This window comes from Corvus cornix, chromosome 1A, assembly GCF_000738735.6.
Source record: "Corvus cornix cornix isolate S_Up_H32 chromosome 1A, ASM73873v5, whole genome shotgun sequence".
NCBI classification, from domain to species: domain Eukaryota; kingdom Metazoa; phylum Chordata; class Aves; order Passeriformes; family Corvidae; genus Corvus; species Corvus cornix.
The window spans coordinates 69,396,386-69,409,693 of NC_047057.1; the positions used below are offsets into that span (position 1 = coordinate 69,396,386).

General features: G+C 37.5%; 2 protein-coding genes across 17 annotated transcripts in view; both read right to left on the reverse strand.

Moving 5' to 3' along the window:
- PLEKHA5 (pleckstrin homology domain containing A5) overlaps positions 1-13,308 on the reverse strand; it is a 162,038-nt gene that overhangs the window by 106,931 nt on the left and 41,799 nt on the right. The window lies entirely within an intron of this gene.
- Positions 6,933-13,308, reverse strand: part of LOC120411869 (pleckstrin homology domain-containing family A member 5-like) — a 48,333-nt gene continuing 41,957 nt past the window's right edge. Inside the window, 1 exon segment of the mRNA XM_039570464.1 lies at positions 6,933-8,882. Coding sequence (XP_039426398.1) covers positions 8,848-8,882 — 35 coding nt within the window. The 3' untranslated portion in view covers positions 6,933-8,847.

A 13,308-nucleotide genomic window follows, 5' to 3' on the forward strand; every position in this document is an offset into this window, starting at 1 on the left:
CTCCTTTTTATTTTATGTTTATTCCCAGAATTGCCATTAAAAGAAATCTAACAAATGATTCCATATATGAGTAAGTTTACTTCTGCTGCAAGACTGACGACCTCAGGAATCCAATCTGAATACTCCTTCTTAATGTCCAATGCAATTAATTTTTCTACAAAATCTTTATACTGCAAGAATTGTACAAGTCAAAGAAAATTTTTTAGGGCAACATCACCACTGACCTGGTCAGTGGAGAACACATCCTTCAACTCCATCTGGCATCAACAGAAGCAGCATAAAAAATATTTTTCAGTTTTTGATGCAACACAGAAGTGAAACAACCCACCAAATACAAGTTTATGTGTAAGAAACACTGGAACTCAGCAGCTCCTTTGTGCTGCAGGACCTATAGACATTTTCGAATCCTTATTCAATAACTGTCACAAAGCACAAATCCCTTTTATTAACTGATAAAGCCAGAGTTAAAACTGCTGCAATACCATCTGGAAAATATCTCAGTTCTCCTCTCAAAGTAACTTTCCAGTCAGCCAAAGTGCTTTGCAACATTCTTAAACTCATTCTGAATTGCAGCTACATGTGTGCTCATTAAGCTGCTTCTTTCTATTAATGGCAGGAATTGTAGTAAAAATATCCTTTTGTAGAATTATCAGTTTATAAAAACAAATATAATGAATTTAAAATTAACTACTTAGAAGAACATGCTATTCTGACAACTTGCTGACTGTGTAGTCAGTGCAGAATTACAACCACGAGCACTGGCTGAATTACTCTGAACAAGCACAAGATTTCTGCCTCATCTCCAAAGTCTCTCAATATGCAAAAATTAAGTTGACGAAATACTTGCAGTGAAAGAGTGGAGAAAAAACTCTCCTGCATTAGAGAAAATGTAATATATTGCAAGGGAAATGTGAATACCACTCAAACTGATTAAAACAAAATATAGATCAGCATCACTAAATAGCAAAGTAAGAGAAGTTTACTGAAACAAAAATTGTAAAAGTGCTCAAATGGAAAAAGGAATACAAAGTTCAATGAAAACTCACAAGTCAAAAAATAAATGCATTGCAGGCTCTGAGGAATCACTTGCAAATGTGTAGAGGGTAAAAATGGGAGACAGGCCTATATCTCAAACCTAATACAGCTCATCTTTCAAACTTCAGAATCAGAAAGCTTTTCAACCAAAAAAAAAACCCTTAAAAAAATAAATAAAAACATTCACAACAGCTTTTCAAAATGAATGCCATAGCTCAGAGAACTATCAGGTAAAACAAACTAACAACAACAAAAAAATAAACATAAACCAAACAAGTGAACAAATAAATGAACAAAACCCACCAAAAAAAAAAAATCTAACCGGACTCTCAGCTCAGAGAGAATCTGGTTTTCCCGAAAGCATCCTATAAGGTCACTCATCAAAGCTGCTGAAAGGAACTAAGGTGCCCGAGGTTAAGAGACGCCAAGGGGTTCACAAGAGTGAAAGGATACAAATTAATAAACCTGCAAGGGCTTGAGCTCACAAACTCTTCCCCCCGATTTCAAAGAGAGAGGGAATACAGAAGCTGAACTCCACCACTATTCTCAGGACCAAGGATGCCACTCAGGATGACAACAAGGGCCCAGGTGAAGCATTACAGAGGACTTAGACAAGATTAGGAACACAAGCAGTAGAACAGCAAGTGATATTTAATAGCAGCAATGTAACATGATACTAATGAAAGAAACCTCTGTATTTACACAGGAGCATGTAGTGACAGGGCAAGGGGGAATGGCTTCCAGCTGGAAGAGTGTAGAGTTACAATAGATACTGAAAAAAAATTCTTTACTATAGGGTGGTGAGACACTGGAACAAGTTTGCCCAGAGAAGTTTTGGACATCCCATCCCTGGAAGTGTTCAAGGCCAGGCTGGATGGCTTTGAACAAGCTGGTCTTGTGGAAGGTGTCCCTGCCCATGGTGGGGAGGTTGGAACAAGGTTATCTTTAAAGCCCCTTCCAGCCCAAAGCATTCCATGATTCTATAATATTCAACAGTGGGCTTTGAGATGATCATTTCTACTATGGAATAAAACCTTAGTATTTTAATAGATACCACTTCGCAGGCTGGTCATCTCAGAGAATTCACAGAAAGTTTTGTGCGCACATATGAAACAACACAGAGCTTTGGCTAGCTTTTAAAACAACTCATGGAGAATTGGTGTGGGGTCAGGGATGAATACAGAAACCCATCAGGAGCAGTTAAATACAACGATATGAGCTCTGACTCTAGAAGTCACTGAACCAGACAGCTGTTGGCCAGGAATTCTCGGGTAGGTTCTCCAGAAAAAACCCCAAACAAAGCCTCACCTCTGGCAATCTTGTGGCAAATGCTGCAAAACCCAGCGAATACACTGTTCAAGAAACCGTGAAGACAGCATGTATCAAACTGAGATAATTTCTCCTACATTTGGCCACCTTTCTCAGCTAAAGTGAAGCCCAGTAGGAATGATGATATAGCATCCATTAGAAACTAGAGGGGGGGTTGGGTTTCAAACTTAAAAATACCTTCAAACGGTTTTTTCTATTCCCCTGGCTTCTTCACTTTCTCAACAAGGTAGGGCATGATCCACCCACTTGTGGCACAGAGTTGGCTTCCACTTCAGATTACACAAGCTTGCCATATGTGAACATCTCCCTCCAGCAGGCCAGAGATTACCCACTGCTGCTCCCTATTTCCCTATGAAATTGATGCAGCATGGATTGTGGAAGGGAGAGTAGAGTAATTCTCAAGCTACAGACATTGACAGATTATGAAGCCAGTGAACAGGATAATTAAAACTCTGAGCAATCCACAGCTAATTTGCAGTTGAACTTCCCTACACAACGCAGGTCTGTAATTATAAATTTCCATCAGATACTTGATACGAGTCCTCGTTAGGGGGGTTTCAGAGACAGATGCCTGAAAGAGGGATACTATTTATTATACTTGGACAACAAAATTCACCAGCCAGAGCGTAGCTGTTTAATTCTGCTGTCAGCTGAATCACCGGATCCAGCACAGTGGATTAGCCCCTAACAGCACAGGCTTTCCTTCTGTCCAAGCTGCCAGCAGCTCAGCGTTGCCCTGCCCAAGAACTCCACATCAGACACCAGCCTCCTAAAGCTGCTGAAAGCAAATCTAATCACAGTGACAGTAAAAATAAAACCAGCACAGATGAAAATCATCATATTCGGGCTTTCTCTTTTGTTAAAACTGATTCAACTGATATAATGAGCTTTGTATTTCTCAATAGGAAAAAGCCTACATACATCAATAAAAACTAGAGGGAGCAACACTTTCAATGCTTTTTTAATTGACTTTTGCTTTCAGGACAACAGCCCAGGGATAAGGTTTCATTATCACTCCAGTATTTCATGTCCTTCAAAAAGTACACAATTTATTCTCAGGATACCATTCAAACATGATTCACAGGAAATAAACAAACCAGAACCACAAGAAAAATCAACAGTTTAATTGGATTTACATGACTAACAAAAATCTCTTCAGCTTTGAATCCTGCAGTCAAATTTTAGTTAAGATAGCATACACCAAGAATATTTTGCAAGCTGATTACATTTTCTTAGAATACCCATCTTTAAAATGAAGATGTATTCACATAACATGCACTCATGTGCTTTTACAGCATCTTTAAGAACAGAAAAGTAAACCCTGGGGATTTGAATTCCTATAAGTGAGAGACTCATTATGATCCAAAGCACTTAAAAGAAGAAAAATCACGGGAAATTTGAGCGGTAAAGTGTATGGTATCTTACATGCTGAAACCAAACTACAAAAACCCAATTAGTCCAAAAAGAAAAGAAAAAATTAATGAACAAGGTAGCCAATATGTGTGCCTTCAATGCAAGCCAGAGGCAATTCATTCACAGCTTTACTTTTCTTTCAAGCAGCCTCTGATGGGTTTTTCTTAAGGCTAAGGTATTACTAAGAAATATACACACACACTGAAATACAAATAGTCGCAAAGCAGTATTAAAAGCAAAAATTTTTTTTAAAAATTGTTTTGACATCCTACTTGAAAACCAGAAAAATAGAAGAAAGATCAAATGCTTTATTTTTCACTGGTGATTACATGAGAACGTAATTACTTTAATCCTCTGCTGAGGAGAAGAACGAATCAAAATTTGCTTGTGTTTCTAAACTGCTGCTGATTTTGCACCTTTTAAGCCATTTGTGACCCAAGATTTCAAAGCAAACTGCTTGAAACTCAAAAAAAACACCCTAAAAAATTGCATAACTTCAAATAAAAGAAGAAAAGATGACAAACTGGTTTTATGAAGAAAATTACGTAAAAAGACCGAATTATTTACGGTAATACAGTGTTTGAAAAACAGAAGCTTGTACAGTGCAAATTCAGGTACACCATGAGGGTGCAAACAGCATAAATGGACAAAAACTGTAAATGTGTTTATTCCTACCTGTCTACAAGTTTCTCTGCACAACAGCAGCTCTGTCCACTACAGTGCATTAAACACAAAGAAGTTTGTAAGTGCGATGTGCAGTTTTATAGTAAATGATTTTGTAGACAGAAGTCACCATGTTTGTTTGACCTCAGAACTCACCCATGCACAGAGCAACCCCTCCTGGACCATCTTTACATCACGTGCAGCTACAAAATACTCGAGAAACCATCTCCAGACAAACAAAAGTTTAACATTTTCATCACATGAATTCCTCCATCTAAAAAATCTCTGTTGTCTTAAGTGCTTTAAGTGCTTTACGTAGACCTACAGATCCCCATGCAATACCCTATGCTGCACTTCAAACATACCAAATTATACCCTCAAACCCTTGAAACAATAGTCTAATTTACTCTGTATATAAACATGTAGTATTGTAGAAAAATGATGAAAGAGCATTAATTATGGATTAATACTCTTTCTTGGTAAATCCTTAGCTGCTGAGACTATAATGCTGAGATATTATGGTATTACCAAAATGAATCATTATGCTCTCAATTGCACAGCGATGCCAGCAGAGCTGAAATAGGTTGGCAACATCCTGCCACTAGAGAAAAATAAGGTTTTGTTGTATTTCCTTAGCAAAGGGTGTCTTACAGGTGTTGACATCTGCCAAATCTTGTACTTGCATGGGTTAATGAGACAGCAGTACGAAATAACCCCCAACTATTAACTGAGGATTATTAGTTGAGTATTAATGGATTTTTTATTTGTCCACCTACACCAGGGCAGCTCCTGAGGCATAGACTTGCAGCTTCCAGCTCCCAGGAAGTCACACCAGAGTCCATCAGGACCTGCTGGGATATACAGGATAGCACAGCAGTGCTTGAAGATTCAATGACATCTTTCCCCTATTTTAAATAATTCATTAACATGTGAAAAGCAAACAAACAAAACACAACCCATATTCAAAACTCCACACTCAAACACTCCTCACTCAAAAAAATCCAGAGGAATTCAGTCACTTGTTTAGAGAACTGGAAGTTTGATACACAAAGAAAACGTGCTTATCAAAAACTAAGTTTCAATGCACGTGCTAATACTCTAAAACCCTGATCCCTCTCTCTGAAGCAAGGTGTGTTCAGACTTGTGTTATTTTTTTAAGATTAAATTAGCCTTGATAAGATGCTCCCAGTGTTCTTATTGCATCAAAACATCAAAATAATCTACAAGCAGCATTGAAAAAAATTCCACTGCAAGTTTTAATACAACTGTTCCTAGTAAATGTATTCAAGGCAAAATACTACCATATTCTGAAAGCAAGTTTTTGTTCTGGTTAGTATTACTCAGTGCATTACTAAAGAGTTTCTGTTAAACGCAGGAGTTGCAGGGTTTGTTTGTGGTGGTTTTTTGTTGGTTTATTTTCTTGGCTGGTTTTGTTTGGTTGGGTTTTTTTTTTCAATAGCTTGCTATAGGTTAATATTCAGAGAAATCCTTTACTTACCTGCTCCCAGATTTTAGAACTGTTATTTCCTTTAAGTTTTATAATGGGAGGTAAAAATCAATCTCCATAAGCAATAACCTAGTATTCCACTGCCAACTCATGTAAATAAAAATTACCCAAAGAGCACATTCAGATAAAACAATGCAATCAAAAGCTTGTTAGAAATACCAGTATCTGAATTGCACACATACAGATAGTTCAATGCCATTACTGTATGATCAGTCAAAATTACACCATCACTTCACACTTCAAACATGATAAAGAATGTCCTAAATGTACTAAAGAATGCACTAAAGCATGTCAAGCTGACTTGTTTTTCTTTCATACAGGAGTATTTGGATTCTTTAGTTTTACATTGTGGCATATTACTTTTTTCCTTTTCTTTTTAATCTCTTCAGACAAACTGCTTCAGATTTTTGTATGCTTGAGAAATGACTTGTGCAAGTTGACTGACAGGCATTTGAATTTCCTGTTGAGTGTCAAGACAGAAGTTACCTTTGATGACTATCAAATTTATTCCTTCTGGATATGAATTTTAAACCCTACATTTTTATTTTAAAGACAAGATCTAGCATTTCTGCTTTTTTAAGCCTTAGTAAGAGATACTCAAATATGAAGTGTCAGCATTCATGCTTGCCTGTAACATGCATTTTCTCCAAAGCTTTTGACTTTATTAACTCAAAAGTAGCATTAACCCTCAAATATTTCATCCAAGTTTTAAAGTTTGGAAGCAACTTTAGAAAGACAAACTGACTACTACACTGGTACCCTCTCACAGCAGCTTTCTGCTTTTGAACTATGTACAGAAAATTTATGCCTGTTAGGATGCACACAGGTTAATGTGGCAACAGGTCCATTCTAAAAATCCTTCCCCAATTCCTCTTCAGTCTTGAAGCCATTAAGAAATTCTACTTAGATGCCAACTTCTTCCCCAGAATTCTTCCCAGTAGCCCAGAACAACCCATATTTAAATGATTCAGATATGCATAACCTAAACAGTTGGAAAAACAGGTTTTATTCATGATGGTAAGTACAATGTAATTATTAATTGTATGAAGTACATCTGAGAATAATTACACATAAACCAGTCCTCTTTGGCACTGCAGTACTTGGCATGGTTTTTGCAACCTCAAGTCACTTCACCTGGAAAATCTTATTCTTGTGCCAAGGAGTCAAATGTATCTTGCATTAATATTTTAATGTGGAACATACATAACTTATTCACAGAAGTATGTGAAAGAAGTAACTTGATCTGCAGTGTAAGTTAATATACATATGCAACTTGAAAAAATTACAATACCCCCACCAAATAAAAACTAAATCCCATCCAAATATTTAGCTTGTCCCAAAAAAATGAAGCTCATTATGTTAGACAGCCTAAATTTACTAAAATGAGCCTCAAATGTTCTTCCTGGCTTGAACAGCAAGAGCAGGAAGGTTGCCACAGAAATGGGTCTTACCCTAAGTGAAAGCCTTTTAAATAGTAAAAGAGACACAAGGTAAATTTATTCAGAAAAAAAAAACCCCAAACATTCTCACACTTGTTTGTTTTAGACTCCATCTAAGGTTTCAAAGATGCTGAAAAAGGACTGCTATGGTTTATCCCCATAAATCCCTTACATGAATTTTTATACAAACAGAATTTGCCTTCAGAGTGTGGAAAATAAAAATAGTAAGTTTCCTGGAGAAAAATATGTCTTTCTTTCCTCTGGGCTTTCCTCTTTCTCTACTCAGGGCTGGGACAGAAAGGACGGAGAAGGAAAGAGGGCAAGAATGGATTAAACAGTCACAAATTTCTGTTCCTAGCAATAACAGAATTACTCTACCTTTGAAATCCTTTATCATTATAAAAGTCACTCTTTCTTCTTCTGAATCAATGATTTGATTTAGTCACACTGATATGCTTGTAACCCACCAGTGACCTGTGCCTTCAAGACACATAAGGGATTTGGTCAATTCCAGCAGATTTACAGCCCAAAAATGCAGTGAGTTGGGAGATTTCATTAGTAAAGTGCCACATTATTTAACATTCACAGCACAGGTATTTTAAAGTTCTTCCATAAAGGCTAATGTTTTTATCAGTCAGTGAACTACATATTCTTTAGGAGATTTTCCATCTATACTCTGATGATTTTAAAGCGTCTGATATGATTGGCAAAAAATATCCAAATGTTTTTGTTAACAGGAATAACATGATAAACAGATTTTAACTGCATTTTCAATATGTTCCTTGAATTGGTTTGGACACAAAAGTCAACACTTCCATAATGCAACGAACTATTTCCATTCCCTCTCCTACATTCAATCATTCCAAGGACAAAAAAAGCAACATTTAAAAATATTTTGACACTTCCCTCCCCTTTAGATATTTATACACTAACTGGTTGAAAGCACAGTTACCCAATGAAGACAAGAATGCATGTCTTTCACAGAAAGGATGAAAACACCAACCACTGCAATTCTTTTTACCCTTGACATACCTAATTTTCCCATGCCATCCTCATTTGTGTCCCATTAAATTTTATTCCACATCCAACTCCTACATCACTTTTTTGTCCTCTCAGTCCACTTCCAAGCTTATGCCAAAGTAAAACCTTAGACTGGACATCAACTGTGTTCTTGCAGGAAGTTTGCAAAGAGGAAGGAATACTGAGAGCTTGAAAAAGGGCTAAATATACTACCTGGTTTAAACAGACTGTATAATCTCTGCTAATAAAGCAAGGCAATATTAATGACAGACTTCTTGCTAGAATAATCCTAGTCTTTATGTTCAATTCAAAGCCTCGCTTCAGTTTAATCTTTAACACATGCTATTTATATACACTGTATTTACAGTATGTGCATGCTGCATCCAGTATTTAGACTTGTGCAACAGAGAAGCATCACCTCTTACTCAGAGGTTGAGCTATTCAATTTCCTCTGAGAAATTCCGCACAACCAGGATCTGAAAAAGAAAAGAAAAACCACTCCTGAGCCAAGCTGCTCAGCATAAGCCACGTTAATTCTTCCAAAAAGGTACTGTGCCCTTGGCAGTGCTTGCTCCAAGTCTGGGAGAAAGCTGACAAAAATCTCCCTCCCTCTTCTCTCTTGGCTTTAACATGCTTGCCCACGTATTAAGTGAATCCAGCTCCTCCAGCAATCACTGGAACGGGCAGGAGAACAGGCAGTAAATGCTGCCATCTACCAGAAAGTCAAGAGTTTTCTTTTTCAGCTGGCAGTAAGAAAGCAGGGAGCTGGGGGGAAGGCAGAGGAGCTGCTGGGTAAACACAGCAGCCAACTCTTATCCAGCTGTAATCTTTAAAACATAAAAGCCACTAAATAAAACCGACAAAGAAAAGACCTTTCAAAAAGTGGTACCTGGTCCAAGTACGGAAAGCAAAAATGTAAAGCTGCAATTCGGTAGGCCAAGAAAAATTGCCTCTGGCACATGGCACAAAAATCGAACAGAGGCTTGCTCCAAACAGAGAAAATACTCTCAGAATCTTAAGAGGTTTGATCTGCAGAGGCAGAAAGAGCACTCAAGACAGGCAAAACCACAGTAAAATAGCCAGCCACATTTTTCTCATTGGAGAAACCAAGTTCCTCTTAGAAGTGCTGAAGTGTTTCTTTATAGGCAAGAGAGTTATAAAGTGTCTCAAAGCAATGTCACTACAGAAGTTTTATTTTAGAGAACTGGTAAGTGAACTGCAATAAAACCACCTGGTTAAATTAGTGTTTCTTTAATTATTCTAAGGAAATAAGGAAAAAAATGAGTAGTATGACATAATGGCTGCACTTTGCATATAAGCTGACTTTAGTATCAGAAGAATGAAGACACCGAAGGGTGATCCTGTGTGCTATTAAGTGCTCCACTCTTTTCCAGGTTCAGCTTCTGTACTGGGTGGTGGTCAGGTATTAAGAGAACATAATTATCAGGTATTCAGTGAAGAACATAATTAATAGACATTTTAATATATACACTGTACTGTGAAAAAATTAGTATCAACTCTGTAGGGGAAAGCCTCACCTTGCACATTTACTGTAGTGGAATCATATTAATCAGAGCCATATGGTTATCTGTAAAAACGTGTTTGCTTTTTTTTTTTTTTTTTTTTGAAAGTCCTTCATTCAGATCTCTTAAAGAAGCCCCATAGTAATGAAACAAAACCTGAGCCCTGTGTATGTATGGGTAAAATATGCAGAATACCAGACCCATTATACTCAAGATTATTCACAAGCTCTCTGAGAAAGCAAGTGAAGAGAACAGGAATAACTTGCAATTGATACAAAATTATTCAGGACAGGCAAAATTAGATGGAAGAGGGCTGCTGAGAAAACCCACAATAGCCTGAGCCTGACATACAAGACAGCAATTGAAAGGGGCTGCATTAATTGAAAATGGATTCTTACAGGAAAGAGAAGCACAGCCAAAGATCAGGCTTGGATTAGGTGCTGCCTCTTAGGAAAGGGCTGGAGACCTACCCTGTGGTTTCAAAAAGCATCAGCCCAGAGGCAGTCAAAAGGCAGAGAAGCTGAAACAGCAGCCAGCCCTGACACCACTGAACTCCACGGGCCATGGAGATCCAGCCTTGTGCCCCTACTCCAACTGTGTGCTCCTTCAGGGACAGCAAGGAACGGGGATAGTCTGAAAGAGCTGAGGTTCAACTGGACTCAAGCTCAGAGAATGGGGAGGAGGAACACAGGAAAAATGGTGCAGATAAAGCAGAGAGCCAAACTGGCAAACAATACTGAAAAGTGATACTGAAATTTCCTTCTGCACAGGAAGCATTCGCCATTTCTTGAGGTGGAAGGAACAGCAATATGACTAGTAGCTTCACTGAAAAGCAAGTTTTGTTCAACAAAAGAAACAAATGGAACAAATTCTTTATCTCCCATCACAAAGTATTCTGGAGAGCAAAAAAACCCACACACATTTGCAGAATAAAAGTATTGAAATACCACAGGATGCTCTGGTGCAGCATTTAGCTACACCCACACACCCCATAGATACCCTATTTTTATTGTATTCTTTCCTAAAGGTCTTAAAATTCACACACAGGTCTTCTCTTTGGTCTGCCTAGTACAACCATTTTGAGGTTATACTCTAGATGACCATTGATTAAAACGAAAAACAAAAACAACTCTCCATTTAGTAGACAATTAAAACTATAAAATTCAACAACTTGGACAAAATGTCCCAAAGGCAGCCTTAATGTTCTTTTTTCCATAGGAACACAGGTATCAGTGTAATAATAAAATAGAACACTTAAGATTACAATAAAATCCTATCCTGAATATGCACTTAGGGAATGCACTGGAATTGTTTTGAAACTAGTATATAATCCTTTATGAGAACAAACTGATGCTTGTGGGGCTTTTCTCCCCTCCACTTACTAAAAAATAATATGTTAATCAATATTAATGTCAGAGCATAGAAACTGCACTCCCAGCTAACTAGTTTATTAACAAATAAAAAAATCTATTATTCCCAACAAGAAAGCTTTCATGCTCCATCACAAATTTAATTCCTAATGGCACTTCAGGAATCAAACCAAATTTCAAAACTAACCCTTCTATCCCTACATCACAGCAAGGTTAACATTATAACTCAGGTGAACTGACTTTGCCTTCCATCAAGAATTTTGCCAGCAATCACAGAAAGCAGCACTCGGGTGCCAAAGCATTAAAAGACTCATTACTTGTTTCCCAGGCAGTCTGCTCAGCCATTGCTACACGTGTATTTTTAAGAAACACACCATTAACTCCCCAAGGACAAAATTAATTTCCCTGCAGAAGGAGCATTTACATATAAAAACTTGGTAACCAGATGAACAAAGGAAAATAAAAAATTTGGCTCCCCAAAGAAAACACCTGGTTTAGCATGCAAAGCAAGGAGGATTGCTGAAGAGGACAGACAGTAAGGTACATTATACTGGCTCCAGCCTTAAATAACCACTGAACAGATACCACATAACATAACTGCTCTCATACCCTGATATCATTACAAACACATATAAGCTATCAGCTGCCTCACAGTTTTAACTTAGAAAATCCCTTTCTTGGCCAAGAAACCAAGTAGTATTTTGATTTGTATGCAACACCTGATACAGGAAACTTAGTCAAGGACTAGTTCCTTATTGTACATGCAAGCATAGAATAAAGCCTCATACTTCAAAGAGATTTATATTCAGAGAGGGCAAAACCAGACCACAGCTGCAGACAATATGCAACAGAATGTACCTGATGAATTACTTATGGAAAGCAAACAAATCCATCCTGAAAGTAATACGCATTTTTAAAGCATTTCAGAATGTAGAGTGCAACATCAAAAAAACAAAAAAAATTCCCAAAACTGAACAAGCACCAGCCCAACAATCAATGTGAAAGTTTAACATGTCTAAAGTGACAAATTAATTTGAGAGTAGAAATAAAAATGCTCATGCACAGCACATTCTTAGCCAATAAATCTAGGCTATAGCCAGACATTTGAATGCTTTCATCACATGTTTAATAAACAAAACAACCACGTGAATGTGTGTTAACACCGTGACTGTATACAAACACAGACTGCAATTGTAATCTGTCCCACCAAGGCTCTTGAAACTATCAGGGACATTTTTCCCTTTACACTGTTATTTTCCATTATATTATATTATATATAATTTTTACATATTATATATAAATAATGCATTTTTAATATATAACTATATGTATGTATAACTATATTGTATATATTTTCCATGCTCCAGCTCCAGAGCATTAGTACTTGTCCCAACTACCAGACATAGAAATCCAATTACTCTCACTCTGCTGTAGCTGCTAGTGTATTTCTGGAGTTACATTCCCTTCCAGCTTCTTCTTCTGGTAGGCTACATAATCTCTCCTTAAAAGTTGTGTTTCCCTGACTCTCTGATTGCCTTGTGCTGCTTTTGGTATCTCCAAGTCTACACTCGCTGGATGTGATTTCCTCTGATTATTCTTGCTCAAATACAGTGCACCCATGAACTTACAACCCTTTCACTATTTTCTACAGTATATTTGATGTGACTGATGAAGAAAGCAGGAATTTGCACATTCTGAAATCCACTACTGCCTTTAACAGGGGTCTAATTCACCCTCATCAGGTTTCCACTCCAATAAACAGAAATGGGGACACCTGGTTTTCACAATCCAAGACTCCCAGCATGGATGAAATCACCAGCACTGCTCACCTTCAATAGGCACACTTCATCTCTTCAGTATTTGCGGTATTTTTAGTTCATCTCTACAGCTGAGGATGCACCTACGCAACGCTCTCACAGTCAAACAAATCAACTGCAGAGCAACCTCTAAGATTTAGTTACCAGCTCTATCCAGGATGACCAAATCCTGGCAAGAGAGAATACAAGAAC